The sequence below is a fragment of the Thunnus thynnus genome, chromosome 2 (genome assembly GCF_963924715.1).
Source record: "Thunnus thynnus chromosome 2, fThuThy2.1, whole genome shotgun sequence".
Classification (NCBI taxonomy): Eukaryota; Metazoa; Chordata; class Actinopteri; order Scombriformes; family Scombridae; genus Thunnus; species Thunnus thynnus.
The window spans coordinates 6,687,761-6,711,519 of NC_089518.1; the positions used below are offsets into that span (position 1 = coordinate 6,687,761).

The 23,759-nt window shown below is 41.9% G+C and overlaps 1 protein-coding gene across 2 annotated transcripts in view; it reads right to left on the reverse strand.

Moving 5' to 3' along the window:
• Positions 1–2,483: 2,483 nt before the first annotated feature.
• LOC137191180 (nuclear receptor subfamily 6 group A member 1-A) overlaps positions 2,484–23,759 on the reverse strand; it is a 91,363-nt gene continuing 70,087 nt past the window's right edge. For both annotated transcript variants that reach the window (XM_067601064.1, XM_067601074.1), the window contains 8 exons: positions 14,449–14,679; positions 13,773–13,828; positions 12,638–12,798; positions 11,684–11,914; positions 10,245–10,499; positions 8,758–8,879; positions 8,519–8,671; positions 2,484–8,011 (listed from right to left, as the gene is read on the reverse strand). In XM_067601064.1, the coding sequence (XP_067457165.1) occupies positions 7,881–8,011; positions 8,519–8,671; positions 8,758–8,879; positions 10,245–10,499; positions 11,684–11,914; positions 12,638–12,798; positions 13,773–13,828; positions 14,449–14,679 (1,340 nt within the window). In that variant the 3' untranslated portion in view covers positions 2,484–7,880. The remainder of the gene's footprint in view (positions 8,012–8,518; positions 8,672–8,757; positions 8,880–10,244; positions 10,500–11,683; positions 11,915–12,637; positions 12,799–13,772; positions 13,829–14,448; positions 14,680–23,759) is intronic.

Below are 23,759 nucleotides of genomic sequence, written 5' to 3' on the forward strand. Positions count from 1 at the left end.
TTTGATGTAAGATACTGCAGCACCAGATGTACTGTATATACTGTATCTCAATGTTGTTGTTTTTTAAAAATATTTCATTATGCATTTTTCTTTCATAATTAAAACCTTTTATTTTATAATTATGAGATTGCACCTAATTAATTTGACTTGTGACTTAACAAAATTCTTTTCACATGTACATACTAGACTACTGCAACTCTTAACTGGCAGGCCTCCCTGCATGTTCCTTCAAACCTCTACAGATGATCCAGAGTGCAGCAGCACGTCACCCTACTGTTCATATCCCTCCACTGGCTCCCAGTTGCTGCCCACATCAAATTCAAAACCCTGACACTCGCTTACAAAGCAGCAACTTAAACAGCTCCTGCTTTAGCTAAACTCCCTCATTTAGGTCTACGCTCCCTCCCGCTCACTACGCTCTGCCAATGAAAGGTGCCTGGTACCACAACAGGGCCCTAAGTTGCTAGCCAGACTCCTCTGTTCTGTAGCCTCCAGGTGGAGAACAAGTTACCAAACTCTGTTTGATCTGCAGAGTCCCTCTCAGTCTTTAAGAAAAGACTAAAGACCCAGCTGTTTCACAAACACCTCTGCACTTGATGGACTGAAGGATCTGCTTCTATGCAGTCTATGCATTGCCTCTGTGCACTGCCTGTTGGCATCTACACCCTACTGGACTCAAACTTAGCTTTATAGCACTTACTCGTGTTGTTCTCTCCTGACTAGATCCCTGCTTGTGTTGTATCAACTCTCAGATGTGCGTCTGCGAAATGAAATTGTAATTTGTACTTTGTACTTCTACTCCATTACATTTCAGAGGGAAACATTGTACTTTTTACTCCACTAAATTTAATTGACAGCTTAAGTTGCTAATTACTTTTCAATTTAAAATTTGACATAAAATAACATATAAGTTTATAAGTCACATAGTTAAAGATTAAGCCTGTAGATTCTAGCTTTTATTTTTGATTATTTTATGTCTTATATAAAATCAGTGTGTAGTTGTGGCATATTTCACATGTCTCTGGACAATGTGTGGAGAATCAGGTCCAGACATTGTCTAGAGTTGCCTTTTCACACATGTGGCACACAGCAGGAGATTGTTTGTGTCATACACATTTTCACCCACTGGTTTAAGCAAAGGGTGGCGACTGTGTACAGTGTGCAGCAGTACAGTGGGCAGGACATGATGCGGTTGTAATACAGTGTTTTTAAGGTTTTCACCAGAAATAAAACAGCTTTTATTTTATGAGAAATCACAGGAAGTCCTCTCTCCCATTAGTGCTAGCTTCAAAAGCAAGTTTTATAAATATAAATCCTCCATGGATCAAAAATTCATAATAGAAAGAATCATAATTGACCTTGTTTGCAGTTCAAGGTGTCCTGACACCAGTTTTACAGTGGTGATCTGTGGGGGGAAAATGCTTTCTGGGCCGCAGGGGGATTTTTCATTGCATTACCACGAATGACTACTGGGAAAAAAATGGCTGCAAGGCTGAGAGCTATTAAGCAGTATATATAATACATTCATGGTTGAGGCCCAGAACAAAAAAATGCAGCTTAGTTGGCCTGCTGCGTTTATCCAGCACACGCCGCATGACAGACATCAACACGCCCACTCGCTCACTGTCAATTCTCCAGAAAATGAGCTGCTGTATTCACACCTGGGCTCAACTGGACATTACACGGACTTTGTACCAGGGAGCTAGCAGGGTAAAGTCCATTTAAGGTCTATCTGGTGACCCTTCAGAGGGGCCTGACCCCTAGGTTGGGAACCAATGGATAACTAGCTCCACCTGAATCAGCTACCATCAGTACTGACCATGTACTTTATGAAATATATTTAGTATATGAAATTACTAAAGTGTCAAAACAAGTACATAAAATGACTGATTATACTTTACATTGTGGTATTGGTACTTTTACTTAAGTAAAGCATCTGAGCACTTCATCCACCACTCAATATATATCAGTAGCATGAATATATATATGCCATTAGAAATTCAATATTTTTTCTATGTAGAAATGGATGAAAAATTAAAATCCAATGAAGTATGAATGACAAAAAACAACAAAAATGATCTAAATCTACATCATAAGAAAGATGTGATGGCTAAAAGTGCAGGCCCGTTACTGTATATGCTGTTATGCTCTAAACAGTCAGTGTATTCAATCAATTAGTAGTTTGTAATCATTTGTGCATCTTATGTAACAACTGGATAAATATATAAAAGTTTAAAGACACATCACTGCCCAACAGGCTGAAACCCACTTTCCGTGTTTATTTGAATGAAAAACATACTGGAGTGCACCGAGCAGCAGGTCAGGGACAAACACGTCTGTGGAAGTCCACATAGCTCCACACGGCGTTCAGCTCTCTACCCCCTGTCTACTTACCCCTCAGTAAGCTCAGTATCACTGACTGAATAGAACATCATCTCATCAGCTGCATGTTAATCTAAAAAAAAAATGGAGGACAATCTGTGTACACTTGCATAACGTTCACATTTATTTGGTTTCAAGTCCTAACACATTCTAAACATGCTTTTAACACGTAATGGATCACATTCTTCACAGGTAGTTAAAGTAACAAGAGCAGACAAGAGATTTCTGAAGAGAAAAAACATAAAGGCGTTTCAATTGCCTGTTCACAGGTAATGACAGTGTGTAAATCTATTTCTTCCCTGAGATATGTCATGATTTTTCTACTCTTTTACTTCCCCCAAACTCTTCTCATCTTGTGCTCCTGTATGACAGGGTTCTGACAGCGTTACATGACCGGGGTGGGACACATACTGTATGATGGTTCTGCACAAAAGTCTTTCTGGCTTTAACCTTTGATTTCTTTAAATAAGAAATCTGCTTTTTTTTTACAACCTGGGGTCTTATTTTTGCTCTTTTGGACAGTCACTCTAATTAGTTTTATCAGGTACATTACTGAGATCTGTGGACACGTGTCGATTAGACAAGTAAAATACACAAATTAACTTCTGTTTTAACCAAAACACAGCTTAGATCTTATGGACGTCTTAGTCTTTTTGGTTAAAACTGTGCACTCTGCATCCGCAGAAGTCAGTGAGTGAAGTGTTAAAAATGACAAAAGCATTAAATAAGACCCAGGGAGTTCACTGGAAAGCAGAGCTGCTTTGTCATTTGTCATGCTGTTATATATATATGAGTCCAACCCCAGTGACAACACTGCAGTAGTCTGTGAGCGAAAAGCATGTAAACACAAGGAGATGTCAGTTTGACCACAATTACATTCTCTGATTGATAATCGATCATAAGCAGCATTGACAGAGTCAGATATGATAGCAGTCCCATTGTTAACACTCCATATAACCTTGAGCCGCCTTAGCATTTAACAACAATCATGGAGCACAATGAAAAAACACTGGCATATCATGATGTGGTGAATATAGTGTACACAGCAAACAGCCATCCACAAGATAACAAGACGTATGCAGAAAAGGTCAGCAGAGGAAAATAAAGCACAGGTTAACTGCAGCGAGAACGCATCACGTGAATGCTTAATCAGTACTCTGACATTGTCATTGACATTCTTTCATCTTTGGTATTGGATTCACGATAACAGGGCAGAAGTGAAATAAAAGATGACGCTAATTTAACACGAAACAAAGCAAAAACAAGGAGGAAGAGGATCCCTGAAGGGAAAGATTAAGAGTGTTTGAGGTCAGAGGAAATTAAAGCTGCTGACAGAGACGGCCAGCAGGTAGTCTGAGGTAGAGAGGAATATGAGGCAACATGTTTACACGTAAAAAAAAAAAAAAAAAAAAAAAAATCAGATGTCAGCGCTTGTTATAAATCTGAGGAAATAAGAGACACAAAATAACAGAACATTGGTGCAATGAAACCAATAAATAAGACAAAAAAAATCACCTATTTGAAAAGTAAGCAACATGATGACAAATAAAGAGGTAGTTTAGGTATAGAAATTGCAAATGACATATCCCTTGTCTGCAAAAAATACAAATACAGAAAATAAAAAGAACACTTTCCTCAGCACATGTGTATCAAAACATGACAGGTAGGAAGTCAGAGCAGTGGCAGTAAGGTAGCAGTAGTGAGGTTTTTTTCTGGTTGATTAGCAGAGACCCGTATTTATATTATTTGCTGCTCCATTGAAGGAAAAATCCCCCTTCAGATCCTTTTCCACTGGCAGATCTCAGCAGTCAGTGCATTCCTGGAGTTACTTTGAGGTGAGGAGTTGTTAGTGACTTTGTTGCTGGACAACCTGAACCTTCCTCGTCTACTCTGTGTAGCCCACCGTCCTGACAGCTGACACTTTCTGAGATACATATATTTTTTTAATTCTGCCATGAGACACAGTTGTAGTTGTGTCTTGGAAGTGGTAAAGCATTTAGGGGGATTTTTCCTTTAACATGATACATCTCATCATTCAGACTTTTGTCACATAAAAGTATAAATCCCTGAGATTATGTGGTTTAAAAGGTCGGTTCACCCAAATCACTAAAAATTAAAAATCTCACTCACCAGAACAGAGGTGGTATCTAACCATGCAGATAGTTTGGGCTTTTACTTGTCCAGGTTTCAAATATCGGCCTCTGAGATTTCTTCCTACACTCCAATACCATAGAGGTCAAAGGTCACTTGTGATGCTCACAGTTACATTTTCCAGAAGCAGCATCCCTGTAACAATCCACAGATTCATAGGGACTATTTCTTTAGTAGAAAGTGGTTCCAGTGAAAATACAGAGATGCTGCAGAGATGATGCCGAGTGACCAGGACACAAAAACAACTAAATCCTGTGTACCTCTGTTGTTTTGGGGTAGAGGCAGACATCTCAGAGACCCATATCTCAATGTTTCAGCAGATAAAATACCTGCATAGCCGGATACCACTGAAGATAAGTGAGAAAATGTTGTGTTTTTTGCAATTCGGGTGAAACGTCCCTTCACCCAGTCCTGAGGCTGTTCCTCAGAAGCCTGTATGATGACTGATGTACATTTTATGAAATGGAGAGAGCTAGTTTCCACACACCCGTCTCAGCTGCTCTGAGAATCCTCGGTGGCAGAAAATGAGTGAAATTTCACCCGAGTTTGGAACCACAGAAAGCTCCAAAACATTACATTTGCATCATAAAGGATTCAAATAATACATAAAAGGCTCCAAGATGTCCATATAAAATGTGGCTGACAAGGCCTGAGTAATACTTATATCATAAACCACTGTGGACAAGGGAATGAGGTTTTTTTTTTAAAATCATGTCCAAAAAAAGTAAAGAATTCAAAGTTTAGAAAATGATAGGAGTTGCCTTCACTCCACAAAAAAAAAGACAATGAATAACGTGAAAAACAACAAAAACCCAAAACATTCACAATAACTACAAAGGTACATGAAAATGTATAAAAATCAAAAGATGAAAAGAGGCTAACTGAAAGTTTTGAAAGAGGAACACTGCATTGGACTGGTGTCGTTGTTAAGGCTGCACACAGACAGGTGGATGGAAGCAGGAGAGAGAAGCCGCCACATCGGCACGAGCCAACATTCTGGAGATGCCACAGCGTCTCGCTTCGCCCATCACGAATGCCAAAGAGAAAAATCTGCCCTGCGTGTCTCACCTTCAAACTACACCCACTTTCACTGAATGAAGGGGGGGGGGGTGGGATTGGGGGGTGGGGGGTGACCTTGAGGGAAATAAAGTGGAAAAGAAAACACTTTTCTACAGAGGACCTACTATGTCCTGGAACCTACAACTAAAACTACAAGTACATCAGCATGGTCACTGAGTTACTCCTGAATGCAATACATAACACTCACTTTACCCTGTTTAGATCCAGGTCGGCAGGGACCTGAGAGAGAGGAACACACTGGGTGGGCAGTGGCCGAGCTCAAGGGTCAAGGTCTCTGAACCTCACCGTCGTGTGCAAAAAAGAGAGTCGTTGCGAGGACTGCATTTTTGTCTGCATTTCTAATTGTTCGCACATCATGAAACGGCTAAAAACTCAAGGAATCAAAGAAGACACTTCAAGCGGTTTGAAATGATCATCTCATACTTCAAAAATAAAGACCATTTTCTATGGCTTTTTAAAACAATGTGCATATCTGTCACAGAGGGTACGCAAGCCGGAGGTGAGTCACCTAAATTCTCTAAACCTAGCCTGGATTCATGGAGACATGGCCCCGATCAATCACACCGAATCCACTTCTGTCCAGGTTAAAGTGGTAATCTGCTAACTTTTTGTTAGATGACACAGAAATATTATGAAACCTTGTTGGTTCTCTAGAGATCGTTGGTCCAATCTGACCCCTAACCCTGATAAGACCTGACCTGAACTGGATTTTAGATCCACACTTCCTAAAGCCCCTCGGATCTGGGTCAGGTCCAACTGAAACTGCTACTGGTCTTGGGTCTGTGCAAAATTTTGATTGGACCAAACAAAACCTGAGAACAAGAAACAAACGCTGCGTCTTTACTCAGCCAATCAGAGCACTGCACACATCAATGACATGAATGTGGCATCATGTTAGAGGTTGAACTATTGAAGGACCGGCTGGATTTTAGTTTTCATCAACTGCTTTGAAGATGGCTCAGCTAACTTCACACCAGCTTCAACTAAAGAGGAGCTAGAAGACGCTCCTTTTCATGGACTCGAGTCCTGTTCACGCTCGGTTCCGGCTCCATTTCGGTTCTAGTAGGTCAGGTATTTTTTTGACCACTGAAGACTTCCAGCTGCACCAAGCAATTTGTTTTGTTTCTAGTTTGTTCTGATTAACTTGAAGAACACAGGATGTCAAAGATTACCACTTTAACACAGCCAGTATTGTGAACCTTATTTAAGTGATGGGTGTACCAAGTTCCTGGAAATAACGGCAGCGGGGCCAAAAAAACAACCCGTCTGACAGAAACCAGAGGGAGAAACAAAGACTAGGAATCATGTCTGCTCTGTGTGTGCACAAGAACGTGTGCATGTTCAGCAGCATTTAGAATGAAATCCGGCAACATACTCATCTGTCCAGCAGAGGGTCTCCCTCTGACACAGATTGATTCATTTCTTATCCTGATCCTTCATTGATAAGAAATCTTTTCTTTTTTTTTTGCGGAGCTATCAGCTCCCTACCCATCAATGGGTGTTTGAGAAAAGCATTGCATAAACACTTTGGTCAAAAAAAGAAAACAATAAAACTAAAAGCAAACCTAGCTATCCTCCCCTTCCCCTGCAATAAAGCCTTACATCCCCAGTCTATGATTGTAAAAAATACCCGTATGCTCCTTTTTCAATGAAGATCCCACAGATCCAAATAACTGTCACCTTAACTCATGGAATGTTAAATTGACAAGACCGCCTCCCATAAGCAGGATGTCTGAGAGTCCATGCAGATAAAGTAGCTAAATTTTGCTAATTCAATTTGCACTTTCAGTGTGACAAAACACTGTTTTTCAATCTTTGATTTACGCAGCTCCTTTGAACATTCAGACTCTGATTGAGGTGCCAAAGCATCCACAGGGATTTGGTTTTAGACTGGACAACTCTTCATTTAACAGCAAGAAAAGGTACCTGAAAATAGCAACAACATCTTCCTGAGGTAGTCTCAAAACACTCGTCACATGTGTCTATCCGCCCCCGTCTGAATAAAATAAACTCTTTTAAAGTCTAGCTCTAACAATGGCAACACTGACACATTGAGCAAACTGGATACACACTTGTAAACTCCAAAGACCAATGCATCTACGAGCATTTGTTTTGTACAGAAGCATGTGCACAGTGTAAATCAGCATACATTCAGCTCTGTCGTGTAATAAATATATAAAGAAAAAAGTTACAAAAAACAAACTAGCTGCTTGTCACATTCACAAGAGGGGAGACCAGTCCCTCGACTTGGGGGGTCAGGGGGGGGTCTAGTTTCCGGAGGAGGCGGTCACACAGGGTGACGGGCCGGTCCTGTAGCTGGTCAGGCTGGATTTGCAGGAGTGCAAGGCTGCTTTGAACAAGAGGGGGAGCTGCTCCAGAGGGACGTTCACCAGCTTCCCTGCAAACACACACAACACACAGGGCTCAGGATCAGCTTCCATATAGGATCCGGGATTTATCGGGCTCTAGTTCACACATACAGATACAAAGAGGCAGGCGGTAGTAGTAGTAGTTAATTTCTCTTATTTAAGTCCATGAAGCTCATTAAAGAAAAGACTATGTATATAACAAGTGTGATTGATTATCAGCCTTGTGTGTCAAAGGACGTTTACCGAACATTCCTCAGCTTCCACACATCACACGACTCAGAGCGCCATTTGAGTGGATGTTTTTTTGAGATTCAGTTGATAATGAATGGCATCTTGTTGCATCTCCAGTGTTTGAGTCTGTTCGTGTGAACAGGGTATAACACTGCATCAGACAGTTTCACAGGCTGGCAGCCGTAGGTGTTCTGAATCAGAGCAGTTTTATGTCTACAAACTGTTTCTGGTCATTAGTTGAGTTAAACCTTTACTGTGTGAGACTATACAACATCTGCTAATTGTGCTATTCTCAGAGGCCTTACCTGCGATGCAGCGGATCTCCGGCAGACACATCATGATCTCAGGGAAGCGTTTGGGCTGGTGTGGATACTTATACTCAGTGTAGTCCTGACACACATACCAGTAGCGCTTGTTCAGCTGCTCGAGCTGGGAGATGTTGGACAGACCTCTGATATCTGCAAAGGTAGGAGAGAGTCAGGTAGTGATACAATGAGAGTGATAGGAGGCTTGGATTCAGTAATGATAGAGCCTGTCCTGTTACCTTGGTTGAGGAAGTTGATGGCTTTCATACAAGCATACTCCTCGTTGCTGATCTTCAACTGGTGGAACTTGCGGAACAGATATATCAACCTCTCCATCACCTCCATGCCGTCCTCACTGAAGCTGAGGAATCAAGACAGACTTGTCAACTGTGCTGGAAAGTTTTGGAAGTAACTGTCTCTACAGGGTTAGGGTTAATACCATTTTAAAGCTCTATTCTCCAAACAAAACGGAAGATTAGTTTTAATAGGTTTACTGTCCACATGTTCACATTAAAATAGAGCAGCACATCAAAAAAAATGTAAAATCCGCTCAGTGCCACTATCTAAAGTTTCTATGCTTCAATGAACAAGGCAGAAATGAGGGAGGGAAGATGTCAGATCCACTGAAAGTGCTTAAGAAACATCTTGCTGATCACACAGCTTTCGGAGGGAGTTTGAAAGATCCACAAAGTTTAATTCCACTCATCAAGAGTCTCACAATTCTAATCTCTCTCACAGAGGAACATCACAGACAGAAGAGCTGCCTCTGTAAATCAGATACTCACTCCTAAAAACCCCTAAACATCAGGCAAATTGATTGAAACAGTGCTGTATATTAAGAGAATGTTTGTCATGAGGTCAGATAATTTGGGTCTGATTTACACAGAACCAAATCCCCCACACATCCCTTCTCTACCTATAGCGAGGGACATGTGTGTATTTCACATGCCGGACAGATGGTGCTAGCCACAGCTCTGTCCTGAGGAGTCCTCCCGTTCACGGACTGCTTCACTGGCCTTCATCCAACAACAATACTTCTGCTGTGATAGGGAAAATTATCAAACCCTTTTGGAGATACTGAACTCACAGAGTGGAACGTCTGGCCTTTGTAGAGGATTGTTGTTGCAGTGAATTATTGAGTTGGCAATATTCCAGGAAGCTAAATCTAACATCTTGCATTTGTTAATGGTGTGATAGCAAAAGAGAGGTAGGAGGCAATATGGGTCTTCGTTTAGGTAATATCACCAACACATTACAAATGAATTTCTTTAGTCATTTGTTTTGACATATGTGAACACGAAAGTCAAACCACAAGCCTTATCATTGTTAAGACAATGTCTAGCTGATTTAGTCAGCTACCAAACATCTGGCAACATCTGGTACAAATACTTTTTGGTTACTTGGGGAACAAGATGTAAGCACATTAGATTCAAGATTCAAAGATTTACTGTATTTCACCGTATTAGGTTGAAATGACAAATGGTTCTAGCGAACAGTTGTCTATTAACACACTCTGCAGACATGAACAAGCATTTATCTGTCCATCTGATGAATGTAAGTCCAATATTCACTCTCCTTTAGCTCTGCTTTGGTCTTCAGCAGCTCTTGTAGGAAATATCTGGCTCTTTAGTTGTTAAATGGTAATTGTGCATTTGCCACATCATTCCTATCCAAAAACATACTACACAGGGTCGCTCGAACCATACTCCGAGTCGCTGCCACTCACCCCTGCAGCTCGTCATCAGAGGGCGTGTACTTGGCGGTGACGTCGGCCAGGTCTCCAAAGATCTGGGCGCTGTAGATGGTGAGGCAGGACAGCAGGATGAGCTCTTGCCAGGTGGAGCTGAGCAGGCAGGTGTAGTCCTCTATGGAAAGCTCACAGAAGAACGGCAGCTTCTTGATCCAGGAGATCTGGCGGAAAAGCAGCTCATCTGCCAGGCGGCACAGCAGGGCAAACAGCTCCACCTGTGTCACTTTGTACCTGGGACCCACAAAAAGACAAAAGACTATTGTGAGAACTATATATAACGGAGATAATGGCTTGTTGAGTAAATCCAGAGCTGGAGTGTTCACAGTGGATCACCTTTGACGAGATGGATATGATGCAATCTGATTGATCACATATTTCAAACTGAAATGACCACACTGATACTCAGAGCTTGAAATAATACCTACCAATCAGCCAAATACAAGACTGAACTGTTCCGGGCTAAGTTATTAGCCAACTTAGCAGATGCTACATCAATTATGAAACATTAAATTCATTTGAAGAAAACTGTTTCGGCTGCTAGTATATTAGCCATTTTGACTGTGATGCAAAAAGGTTGATTGATACATATGGAGAAAGCTCTTTATTTCTCCTGAGCTAAAAAAGTATGGTTCGTGTCTGCCAACCTATGTGACAAGAGAGATGAGGTAAGATTAAAGGGTAAGTTCACAATTTTTCGAGTGTGTCTTAAAACAGCAGTCAGGTGTCCGTATGAACAGTGAAAGAGGTTTTCCTCGCTGTAATCATTCCTCCTGTTCATACTGGATATTAAAAGATCCTTCAAATGTGCTTTCAGTGGAAGTGATGGAGACCAAAATCCACAGTGTGTCCACACAGTCATTTAAAAATGTCTTCTGTAATGATGGTTTGTACCACTAGGTGGCTACCTTATCCTGCCCTGTCTGTTTTCTAGTCCTGTCACATCATCAGTATGGAACTGGCTGCATTTTATAAACATCGAGAAAAAAATTTCTTTTGGCACAAATTCCAAAGTTTTACAAGGAGTCTGCAGTCTGTTTAGCCTTCAGCAAACTTTTCAAATATGTTAAGTGTGCTGAGTCACTGACTGAGACAAAATTCCAGCAGATGCACTAAATTCAAAGGTCCTTTGCCATCATTTATTACAAACATTTAGCAGAATTTATAAGAATAATAAATTGACACAATAGGGATATTTTTGAAGTATTTTTGTAAATGAAATAAACAGTCTAATTGTATTTAAAAGAAACTCTACACCAGCGAAATGTAGTGTTGAACTTTGACAAAAAAGAATTTTTAAATGACTAATAACACATTGAAAATAAAAGTACGTCAGCATGAACTGTATATCGTGACAGTTCATGGTCTATATTACATATACATACTGTAATCTGTATCTTCTGTATATATCGACTCACCCGTCTTCTATTAGCATCGGGGTGGCCAGGGGGGCCAGGTCTTCAGCGGCCACCAGCTGCAGCACCAGTGGGTGGGACTGTGGGTAGAGGCTGCGGGGCTGGGGGGCCAGTAGGCCAGACTGAGCGGCATAGCTGAACAGGTGAGGCAGGAGCTGGTAGTGTGTGGACATGGAGGTGTTGATGTACTGGTCCCTGAGGGCCGCCGTGTAGCCGTTCATTTCCACAGAGCGACTGGAAACACACACAGGGGTCAATGTTTACATATAAGGGGAAAGGTATTTGTTTTTATATATTAAAGAAAAGTCTGACATTTTGGGAAATATACTTTGTGTTTTAAGAGTGAGGCTGGCAGTTTGCGCTAAGCTAAGCCAAACACGTCCCGAACCTACTGTATTTGTGCACTGGACATACAGACTGCTCCTTTAAACTTCATAAGCTTTATCCTCTATCTAGAGAAGGGTGAGGGGGCTCCGATTTCTTTCCATGTAAAACAAAACTTTGCAGTTCATTTTCTACCTGCATACCAAAGACTATGCTGCATAGGCAGTCTGTTATTGTTGTTCATTTCAGCTCAGATTTAATGTGATAAAACAACTATTCCTCTGAACAGCTATCAGGCTGTGTGGCTGCAGAGATAAACCTAATGTTTATACAAAATGAGTCTAAAATAAATGACACCATGCGAGTAGCTAGACAATATTTGTCCTTGATGAGCGCAGATAGACAATGCACTCGTCTCCAAGAACAGCAGATAATGCAGTGAGTTCTTTGTACTTGCTATCATCACCAAGCCTGAGGAGCTGCATATTCAGGCATTCTTCGGCTGATGAATACCTTAACTAAAGTCTGGGTGAGATGGGAACGAGGTGTTAGACTGTCAGGGCCGGCTCATTATCTCAATGATGGGGCGAGTGCCGGTGCTGCGCAGCTGAGTGGATGAGACGAGCAACTCACTTGGATGACAGAGTGGAGGCGGGTGATGGCTGGTTGCCCTCCGAGGCTCCGTTGCTGGGAGAGCTGTGGTCGCTGTCACCGTTGTTGCCCCAGGTGTGCTCGGGGGCGTCCTCCTTGAACTCCTGCCCCGACATGATGCGCTCGATCTCCTCCTCTGTGATCTAAAACACACACACACACACACACATACACACAAAATGAGGATTCTGGGTGTTTTTGTGGAATTTACAGCACGTCCTCATGTGACCAAAAGCACTGTGTGCCTCAGTTACAATTGATTAGCATCGACTAGCGCTGCGCCGCTTTTCACTCAAATGTTGAGGAGCAAGGACGCCATCACACAATGAAACAGTCAGCTATAGCAAGAAATAAAGGAGGCAAACAGGTGTGTGTGTGTGTGTGTGTGTGTGTGTGTGTGTGTGTGTGTGTGTGTGTGTGTGTATTTGATTGGCTGATACACAAACGCCTAAAAAAAAATCCAGGTCCGTGCAGGGAGAAAACATAGACAAAAAGCCATTTTGAAAGGCATTAGCATGCCAGAAAATGTTGTGTCTTGTATCTGTGGCCAGGGTCAGCTCTCTTTCATTTCAGCACATATACTGAAACAGCAATTCATTCCATATTCATGACAGAGAGGTCCTCCTTTCATTAGAGTTTAGAAATAAAGCCGTCTTTTAATGGAAGCGGGCATTCCTGTTATAATTTCTTTTTTTTTCTTGCTGAATTGAGCTGGAATGAATTGACCACATCCCTCCCCTGAATAGTGGCTCAGTGGTACTTGGCCTCATGTCACACATTTTCCTGACCATTTGTTCTGCCGCCAGAGTTAATAATGAAGCCAGCGCTGAATAGGGAATAATCGGTACAATCATGATTATACTGATGATATAACAAGGTCAGGGCTCTCTCTCATTACATGCTTCACGAGTATCCCTACACCAAAATCATTAGCATCACAGCACTCCACTCAGTGTTATTTAAGTGAATGGTTTGCGCTGTGAATGCATTCAGGGTAAGCAAGCTAACTCCGGGCTTGAGCCAGAACAATGTGTACAGCTGGGAGTTGGGAGAGGGTCAGTGAGTGTCACAAAAACAACATTTTTAGTGATGATCAGATTTTCAGTCAGTGATTTACCTGAACAGGGCCGATGCTTTTGTTTCTCCCTCCTGGCATGCCATCCTCCCTGATTGCTGCAAGACAAAAAGAAAGATACATTTTAGAAAAGAACTTCATTAACGAAACATGATCCATCATTAGTATCATGGCTCTACCTAGTGGCTGAAATAAATCACATAGTGCTTTGCGTTACATTTACAGAATTTACCTCAAAGTGGTAAGTTATCTCTCTAGCTCTAACTGTAGCTTTCCTGTTTTTGTTGGCAGGCAGACATGGATTTTTTTGCTGTCGCCTGGAGAGCAGTTCTAGGGAGTGGTTTGTTAAAAAACTGGGAGTTAAACAAATCTATTTCACATGTCAAGACAAGCTTGGCTTAATCAAAGCATTTGGAAATAAATCATGTAAAATGAGAGTATCAGGCTGGAGCAGAACTGAACATTTACAATTTTCATCCACAAGGGGGCAGTGTAGAACCAATAATCAAACACCCTTCTTCTGATGCAGGGGACAAACTGCAACTCCAGACTGCTTGCTTTACATTTTACTGCATGTGTATCACTAAGCATTGCAGAAGAGCTGGTGGTATAGATGATTAGTAGAACTGATGTGTTACAGCCTTTTTCAGGGCTTTGAAAGCAGCAAGTCAGAGCCTGAAAACAATGAAACTATGACGTCCCAGTGGTCACACTTTACCTTTACGGTTCATCCCCATTTGCAGACACTTGAGCAGGCGGCAGTACTGGCAGCGGTTACGCTGCTTGCGCGACATCTCGCAGTTCTTGTCCCGGCTGCAGCGGTACACGCGCTTGTTGCAGATGCTGCGCTTGAAGAAGCCCTTGCAGCCCTCACAGGAGATGATGCCATAGTGCAGGCCTGTGGCGCGATCTCCACAGATAAGGCAAGTACGCTGGTCAGCTGGATCATCTGCAGAGGAAAAAGGGAAAGGAAGGAAGGAAGGATTTAGAACCATATCCACCCACTTTTAACTGGGATTTTTAGCACTAATTCATCCATACCATGGAAAAAAAACAGTGGGTGCAAAAACCTTGCTGAAGACACAAGTTTTTAATTGAGATCATGGGGGCGGTTGGGGCTTAAACACTAGCCAGGCACTGGCTAATCCAAAGGGTTCTTAAGCTCTAACTCTCATTTTGTGAAAGTGGAGGTGTAACAGGCAGCAGGACGGAGAGCGGAGACGTCTTGCACATGTTTTATTCAGGAGAGAGGAGGCAGCAAGCTCGAACGACGAGTGATTTGTTTACAGTCTCTCCTTTCTCATCTCCTAACAACAGCCGTATCACATGAAGGGCCCTCTTTCTACAAAGACCTCTGAGGCCTATTACTCAGTCTCTAATGATGATGTGCTTTGTCAAATGTTGTTCCACCAATCCCTTTGTGACATGTGATTCAAGGTGTTTAAAATTTGATTTACTCATTCAGTGCTATATAGCAGTATACCTTTAAAAAGCATCATCTTGCCACTAGTTCCTTGGATGTTCCACACAGATACCCTCTCAATCATTAACCTTGTTTCCTACGAGGGTGCAGACTTTTTGCTGATCTCTCCAAACTGTGAAAAGTTGTTAGGACAGGAATAAGCGAGGGCGGTAATTTGGAACACATGTGAGGGGATATTTAAGGGCTCTGGGTGAGAGGTGGGGGCTCGCAGCAAGGAAGTAGTGTGGAACAGGATGTCCTGAACAAAGTACATTAAAAATAGTAGCTGAAATGACATAGCGATGTGGGTTCGTAAGGCTGGCTGGCAGCATGCTGACCATGAAAGAGGGAGACGTTAAGACGGCAAGGCGAGAAAACGGACCCAAGTCTTACAAAGTGATTCGATATGACGTTCAGGTGTATCGGAGAACCTCGGAGACGGCGTAGGGAGAGGATCAAAGAGACAGATCCTACTGAGGACCTTCCTCGTGAAGCCGCTTTACTAATCGTGAAGGTGCTCTCAAACTGTTAAGACAGCAATCTGAGAACGCTGCTGAAAATCTTCTCTTAATCCCCCATCTACTGTACCTCCAGGCCACATAATGCACATAATCAAACTCACTGAGGAAGCGGAGAATTAAGTCGGAGCACTTATTCTCTGCTGTCCATGGTGTTAAGCTTTATCACGCACACACACAAACACACACACTAGCAGATGCGTTGGACTCCATGGTTACAGAGAACAGCCTCGCTCTGCAAAGCCCGGCTGCAGCGGGAATGTATGCTCGCTACTGATCTGTATCAAGGCCCAACTGGGATCGAACACATCAGGACCAGATAGAAGTCAGACCGATACAACATGCTGATGTCTCTGATATGATGGATGTTCCTCTCTGACCACATGCCGAAAAGATGTGCTGAGAGAGCTCCATTAGTGTCGGTTTCACTGGAGAGTCAAGCGATGGTCTAGGGATACAATTCCTGAGAAAACCCTAAATATCTGAGATGTCTGTCACGTGTAAAAGGAATTCTGAGAGACTGAATAACTAACGGAAGCTGTAATACAAAATATTTAAGATAAAACACCAATCCCAGCCTTTGGTGAAGCGTTTTTCTATTCAGAATATGAGCGAGCAAGTTTCCTCTTCCATGCTGCCTCCCTAACTCTTGTTTGCAAATAAGAATATATATTGGAAGAAGAATTAAATGATGGAAAATGAAAAATGGAACCAATTTTAAAAATGCCATTATTTTAACAAGCTATTTAGCCCAGTATTGTCTCTTTTAGTGATAAATATGACAGTATTTTGCAATGATGTCACATATTTACTTTGCTTTCTGAAGGATTCTACCTCAACGGTTCCCAACTGGGGTTGTACGATAAATCTGAGGAGTCTCAAGATGTCTCACCAGATAGGAAAGTAGAAAAAAATTCCTAGAGAAGTAATTTAACCCCTTTAGGCCTCTGAATATCTGAAAACGTAATTATTCTAGTAATAGTCTTCTCCAATCCTGTTTGATTTTCATCATTACCCTCTTTATTACTTCAGGTGAGCTAGCTAACATTTATGACATAGCTTGTAAACTGTAACTTTTTGTTGCGTAGCAACAAGGTAACACTCCTTGTGCAGTTTGAGCTCTTGATTCCTCTGTTGCTGAGTACACTCACAGCTCAGCTTTATGTTTTTGTGCTTGAGCAGGAGATAAAAGCCTCCTGCAGGTACCTGATCACAGCCTGAAGAGGAATCAGGACCACGGACTGTGGCTGATGTAAAGAGCTGAAATGTTCTGCTGAAGAAAGGCTGCAGTCAGGACAAACAGCAGAATGTATGCAGACGGCATGTGTGCTTTCATGAAGAGCCTGCGCATGCGTCACCACAGAGACAGCGTGGAGTAGACATAACAGGTCTAACGCTGCTGTCCAGCAGGTTAATGCTGCCTGCTGAGCCTGGAGATTAACCTGGACATCTGATTAATGTAAGACTCTTGTGTAATGCAACAAACTGCACTACACACGGGCGGGACCTTTACCCTCCTATGGGATTCTGTGGTTGGTAAGCCAATAATGGAGGCAGAGAGGCAGGTTTCCTCCGTGGCTCAATGAAGGCACTGTGTCCCCCCGGGGGTTCAATTCCTGCTGCTGGTTGGTTAAAGTGCATCTTTGTTTATTTCTAACTTTATGCACCAGGGGAGGATTTACTGAATGTATGCTTTTTCAGCAATGCCCTACTGACTGACTAATCATTCACTTAAGCCTTGGTCACACTACACACACACACACACACACACACACACACACACACACACACTACTTGTCATTCTCTCATTGGTCCAGACTGGGGATTGATTTAGACATGCTGCCTTTTTATACCATTTAAAATGACACTTTAAATGAAGTCATATCCTTCTCTAATACTGCTTCTATTACTGCATAACAGTCTGAATAAAAAGAAATGAAAGCTTCAGTGAGGTAACTATTTTGGGAGCTTATGTGCATGATTATCAGGGTATAAGCTACAATCATTTTATTATCAATCAATCTATCTGGTAGTTTTTCAATTGATCATTTCATCTATAAAATGTCAGGAAATACTGAAAAAAGCTCAGTATTTTGTCTACAAACTGCTTGCAAATTGTCAAATTCTAGAGGCTCAAACCATGTTTGTCCTTCTTCCTTGATGAATGACTTCAGCAATTTAATTCATTAATTCATTTTCTGTTGATCAACCAATCAAGTAATCACCTGATCATCTGACAGATGGGGCCTGTTGCAGCTGGAGCTTTTGCTTGGAAAATCTGGATCGTCTTCTAGAAAGAGTCATTTCTAGAAAGGCCGGTGGGTCAAGAATCAACACTTCCCCATCTACAGCACGTCCCCCAACAAAATGCTTAAAATCGCTTAAAAAAAGTCATCATGATAAAGAAAGAAAGGGAATGTGGGACCTGTTGACGGGTGTGGATGCGGTCACCACATGGGACATGATAGAGGAAACCTGACACTGTTGTCAGAGGTTGACCCAGTCACCCACCACTGGTTAAAAGGTGCAATGTTGTGACAATAAACAGGCCACAGTAGCATAATCTTTAATATTCAAATGAGCAGGATTAAGCTTTTGTGTGTGTATATAATTTAAAGGGGCAGCTCATCAGAGGCATGTGACTGAGCTAAGCCTCCCAGAGAGAGAGAAAGAGAAGGGGGGTTCATAGTGGGCTGCAGGGTTCATGTACTAAAGGTAATTAGAAGGAGGCTGGGGGTGTGGGGGTGGGGGGGTGGGGGGGCACATGGCATAAAGCCTCTCCCAGATAAAGAATGGTGAATAGAGGACTTCTAAAAGCCCAAAGACAGATTACCATTTAAATGGTGTGAGGTTTAAGTTTGCTGCCTGCAGAAGACTGCAGGGGCAGCCATACTGTACAGAGACAATGGGGCGTCACACAGTGAGCCCATCCTGGGATTAGAATTTAACTATTTTGGTGATTAACTCTATACGGCACAGAGGTTAAGTCGACTCCGAGAGGAGGCACTACCAGTCAGAGAAATATCCTCGCTGCTGTTGACTCCTTCCTAAGTCAGCTTTGCAGAGATGATGAACACTGTTCTAACATTAAAAAGAAAGAAGAATATAGCATATTACCTGTTTTAGTCTAAAATCTAAATATATTCAGTTTACTTGTACACAAGGCAAAGAAAAGCCTGACATTAGAGAACCTGGAGCTGAGAGATTTCACAATGTTTTTCCTGAAAAAAATGGCTTGAACAACCAAGATTATTGCAAATGAATCAATTAATCAACTCAGCTCCATATAACATACAGGAACTAACAGTGTAATGTAAAGTAATGTGTGGATTTGCCTTTAAGGATTCATACAGATGTTGGTGAAAAGATTTCCTCTATTTAGAAAGGAAACATTTTGTGTTAAAAAATGTTACTGAAAATCTTACTTTCAATCCAAAAATGACTTAAAAGCTTCTGTCTTTGGCTTGTTAGCACCACACCATCTTTAACCTTTTAAAGGGGGGGGGGGGGGGTCTGCAGTAAAACAAATGGACTGTTTATTTGTTAGTCCCTTACTTACAGTGGGGACATAAGAGTTTTCAAGGATTCATTACAGTATTGGACTGCCAGACTACTGTGAATGCAAGTAGTAGAGCATGCACATACAGTACATGTTCATATTCATGCAGCTTTTCATAGCTTTTTGTGAAAGATCTACACGTAGTGATAGTGTCCCACGGGCAGTAAAGGGTTAAACGTAATGCTTATTGTCACACATGCGTACTGGTTACAAACTAGATACAGGTTTGTTGCGTCCTCTGTGTTCATCTGCACCAGCTAGCTCTGTATGAACTTCAGACTGATACAGAGTATTCTCATGTGTGAGTTGAGGGGCAGTTCAGCACAGATTCAGCTAAAGTCTCAATAAAGAGCTTTCCGGCTGCTAAGCTCCAGAATAAAGCAGAGCGACACCTCCAAGAAGCCTGAGAAGAAAACTTCTCACCATCCTCCTCAATCAGCAAAAGTGCAATTTCAGCTGAAAACTACATGCTCTTACTGCAGTGGTCACCTCAACTCTTAGGGATGATTTTACTGTAAGTAGAGCTTAACATGAGGCCACATGAGAGACTCTGGCATCATAAACCATGTGGAAGATCAAATAAACGACAGTATGGATCCTCACCTCCTTAAGCCAGCCATTTGTCAGCCCATGTGCCCATTCAGAGAACACATTAAAACCATATATTTCACTGGCCACCCTATGTGAAACGCCTGACTTCCTTCAATGAGGAAAAAACACAATGGCTATTAGTTGCCTTCACTCGAGCTTATTTGTCAAATCTATCACCCTGTCTTTCAAGTGCATGGCCACCATATAAACAGGCTGATTCACACCTTCACACACTTGATCTCAGCGTGTCACGTCCTATGACTCCTCCTCCTGCTCCCTGTAGATGATAGTTAAATATTCATGACATTTACTGAGGGATTTCACTTGCTAAAGGTTCTGAGTTTAACATGCCTGCAGCATGTTTAACCCTGAGTCTCTGGACGTCTGGAGAAGTCACAGTAAAGAAAGAAAAACACTTGACCTTCCAAATTCCAAAGTATGAATTAAGTGAGGTCAGTTTACCCAAATTAAGAACAAACAAATGTTCTCATTCATCTCTAGTGGTAGCTTTTGAGATATTGGCCAGCCGTCAGATTCTGGCTGAGAATGTGAGTTGAGCTGCTGATTGTAAGGCCCTGATACACGGACAGCCTGCCTACGCGCTACTATACTAGTCCAGTCAAGTCAATTTTATTTATATAGCGCCGAATCACAACAGAAGTTATCTCAGGGCACTTTCCACATAGAGCAGGTCTAGATCGTACTCTTTAATTTGCAGAGACCCGACATTCCTTCATGAGCAGCACATGGCAACAGCGGCAAGGAAAAACTCCCCTTTAACGGGAAGAAGAAGCCTCGAGCAGAACCGGACTCTAGGTGGGCGGCCATCTGCCTCGACCGGTCGGGTTCATTTCGGTGTCTGTGGATGTGGACGTGTTCCACGCATACACACTTGAAAAACTGCTCACTGAATGAGCAAACAGCAGATACACTTTCTTTGGAGAGGAGATGAAAAGAGAAAAAAAGGGAAATGTGAGTTGGTTGCTTAGAAGGATATTCAGTCATTTAGCCCAGGATAATCATATTTCAGTCTGTCTAGACCTGTTGATGTTAGACTAACATTAACTTAGCTGATATCAATACGCTCTCCTCAGGTAATGTTGCTTCTATGGTTGGTGAGCAAAACAGTTGCCAGCCCGCCCACATATTTCCAATGGCAAAAAAAAAGTGATTTGACAAACTAAATATTTAAGGTGGTTGTAAAACAGCATGCTCTTTCTATTAACCTATGTAATTTGAAAACCAGTCCACCTTAAACTGCAGCGAGTATCGGTCAACAATGTATGAAAAGCAGAGATGAGATGAGGTGGAGGTGACGATGGAGGACAGGGAGGGCGAGGCAGCACTGAGTTGCAGGTTATATGAGCTGTTTATCAAAACTCATGCTGAGCTGTCACATGATTTGTTAAATAGCTCAATCCATTAATCTCAAAGTGATCACTAATATCATCAGCATTGATTTAAAAGACAAAAAAGTATTTTCTTCTACATTTTTTTCATGAATTAAAAACATCAGGACATTATTATCAAATGAAATAATCAATGTAATGTCTGGAAATGCAATGACAAGACCGTTTAAAACAGCTTTTTCTTATGCATGCTTATTGTGGCAGAATCTAGTATGATGACCAACTTCATTATTCCCCCCCCCCCAGAATTTGGGTAAAATAGGGCATTGATTATGTCATGTCTTACCTAATGTAAAAATGAATGCTCCTTTTCCCTGATGACAGTATGTGGTGATGATTGGTGGTGAGGGAAAAAGGTCACATGATCATGTTTAAACAGAGCTCTAAGTTTGAATGTCCAACATCTATTACTTTAACTGATAGATAAAGATTCTAAAAGTTGGTTTGTTTTTAAAGGCGTTAAAGGGAAACTCCACCAGTTTTACACACAGAGATTTGTCAGCTCTGATGATGTCATCGGGGTTGTCTCGGCTTGGGCATGGAGACTGCAAACTTTTTTTTCCAACAAGTAAAAAAAAAAAAGGTGTTTACTAGGCTGAGAAAAGATGCTATTGGTTGCATTATGGGAAATGTAGGATCTGGCATTTTTTGAGCTCGGCCCACACTAGGGACTAAAAGTCAGGATATCTTTGTCTCTACTGCATCGATTTTCATCTTTTTTTTCCTCACTGTTGTGAGAAGCTCAACTACAAAACACTAGAGATTCCCTTTAATGTGTTATTATTATTGTTATTAGATATTATTATTATACATAGTTTATTATACTTTGAAGTCTGTAAGCATGTACGGTTGATTTAGCACAAATTTTGAAGGAGAGTGGAGCATTCTGCAATTTTGGTTCATTTTTTTAATTCACAGATTGCTGGTATTGTTGAAATAACTGACAAATGATAAATGAACATAAATTCTAATGTGTGAATTCATCACAGGGTCAAAAAAAAGGAGACATGATGATGAATCTTCCCTGATGAAGAGTTATAAAAGCACTGCTTCATCTTGAACTCCACCCTCTTTCTCTCTCTAGCTTGGGTGCAGGCACCCCCGTTGCTCTGTGTCACCCCACCACACACACACACACACACACACACACACACACACACCCCAACCCCCCCAGGCCCATTAAAGGCTGCATTGTTTCCCAGGGGTCAGCCTGGGTTTCATTCCAAACTTTAACGCAAACCAGGAAATGCAAGTCGTGCATTTTAAGCCCCCGTCAATGGCAAAGACAAACAACACTCTTGTTTCCCACTGCTGCCAACATGTCCCAGCAAATGTTCACTGTAAGCCAGCTGACTGAGTGAGACGTACATCACTTGTCACGTGGAACTACATGGAAGGCTCTTTTCATCTGGCACGGAGGGAAAAGAGTTGTATGTATAAGAGCAGCATGATTTAATAATGATTTAAGGCTGAAAGTGTTGTCACAAAAAAAAAAAAACTTCACACAGAAACGCTGCTGCAGCTCAACTTTTTCATGCTCTCATTTGTGAAAGTGCCTGCTTTAAAAGTGCCCAGGTTTCACCATCTCTTTTAGCCTCTGCGAGCTGCTTCACGCTGAGAACAGAGATGTATCATGGCCAAATCTCCCTATTGTCCACACCCTGCGCACACAAAGGCTGGTGTATAGTGTAAAGTAGCCTTTTGAGTGGCTGACAGAGCAACAAGGCCTGCTGCTGAAGGGGTTTTCTCTTCAGGTTTTGTCTCAGGCTTTCCATCACAATCGTGCCCAGCTGAGAAAGGGAGCGGGGGTTGGTGGAATCTGCTGTACTTTTCCGCTGCTGGAACCCTCCCTCCCTCCTTCTCTGCCTTTCTTCTTCCCCTTTTTTTTCCCCTCCTCATATCTCTTCTTCTCCTCTGAAACTTATCTCTCCTACCTGGGGGTGAAGGGGAGGGAGGGGAGTAGGCCCTCCCTCACTATGACTGGTATGTACATGCCATGGACACACATCTAACACATTCACAGAGGTTAAAGGCATCTAAAGACCCTCTGGGACTCAGATCCAGCATTCCTGGCAGCCCACATTGTGATGCTAATCTTTAAAGTTACGTGCATGCAGTTGCAGATTGGGCTCCTCCACGAGACAATGGCAACCTGTTGACATTGCTGTCTTGATAATATACACCAAGGCTTAGAGACTAAGTCATTAGCATTGAATAATACCACTCCAAAGATAGGCTACATATTAATGTTATGCTAATGCCAACCACATGTGATGCTACTTTGTTAAGTAATGCGGGAAAAGGCCTTGACTGTAGGAGTCTGCTCCACTGTCACAGCTTTGTTTGCATCTGAAAAGCTAATTTAAATGTTTTTTTATTCAATGCAAATTTAAAATAAGAATTGATGTCTGTGTAAGCTTAAAACATATTGTTTGTCATGTGTTATTAACACTGGAGCACTTTGAGTTTCACTATGAATGAAAAGTGCAG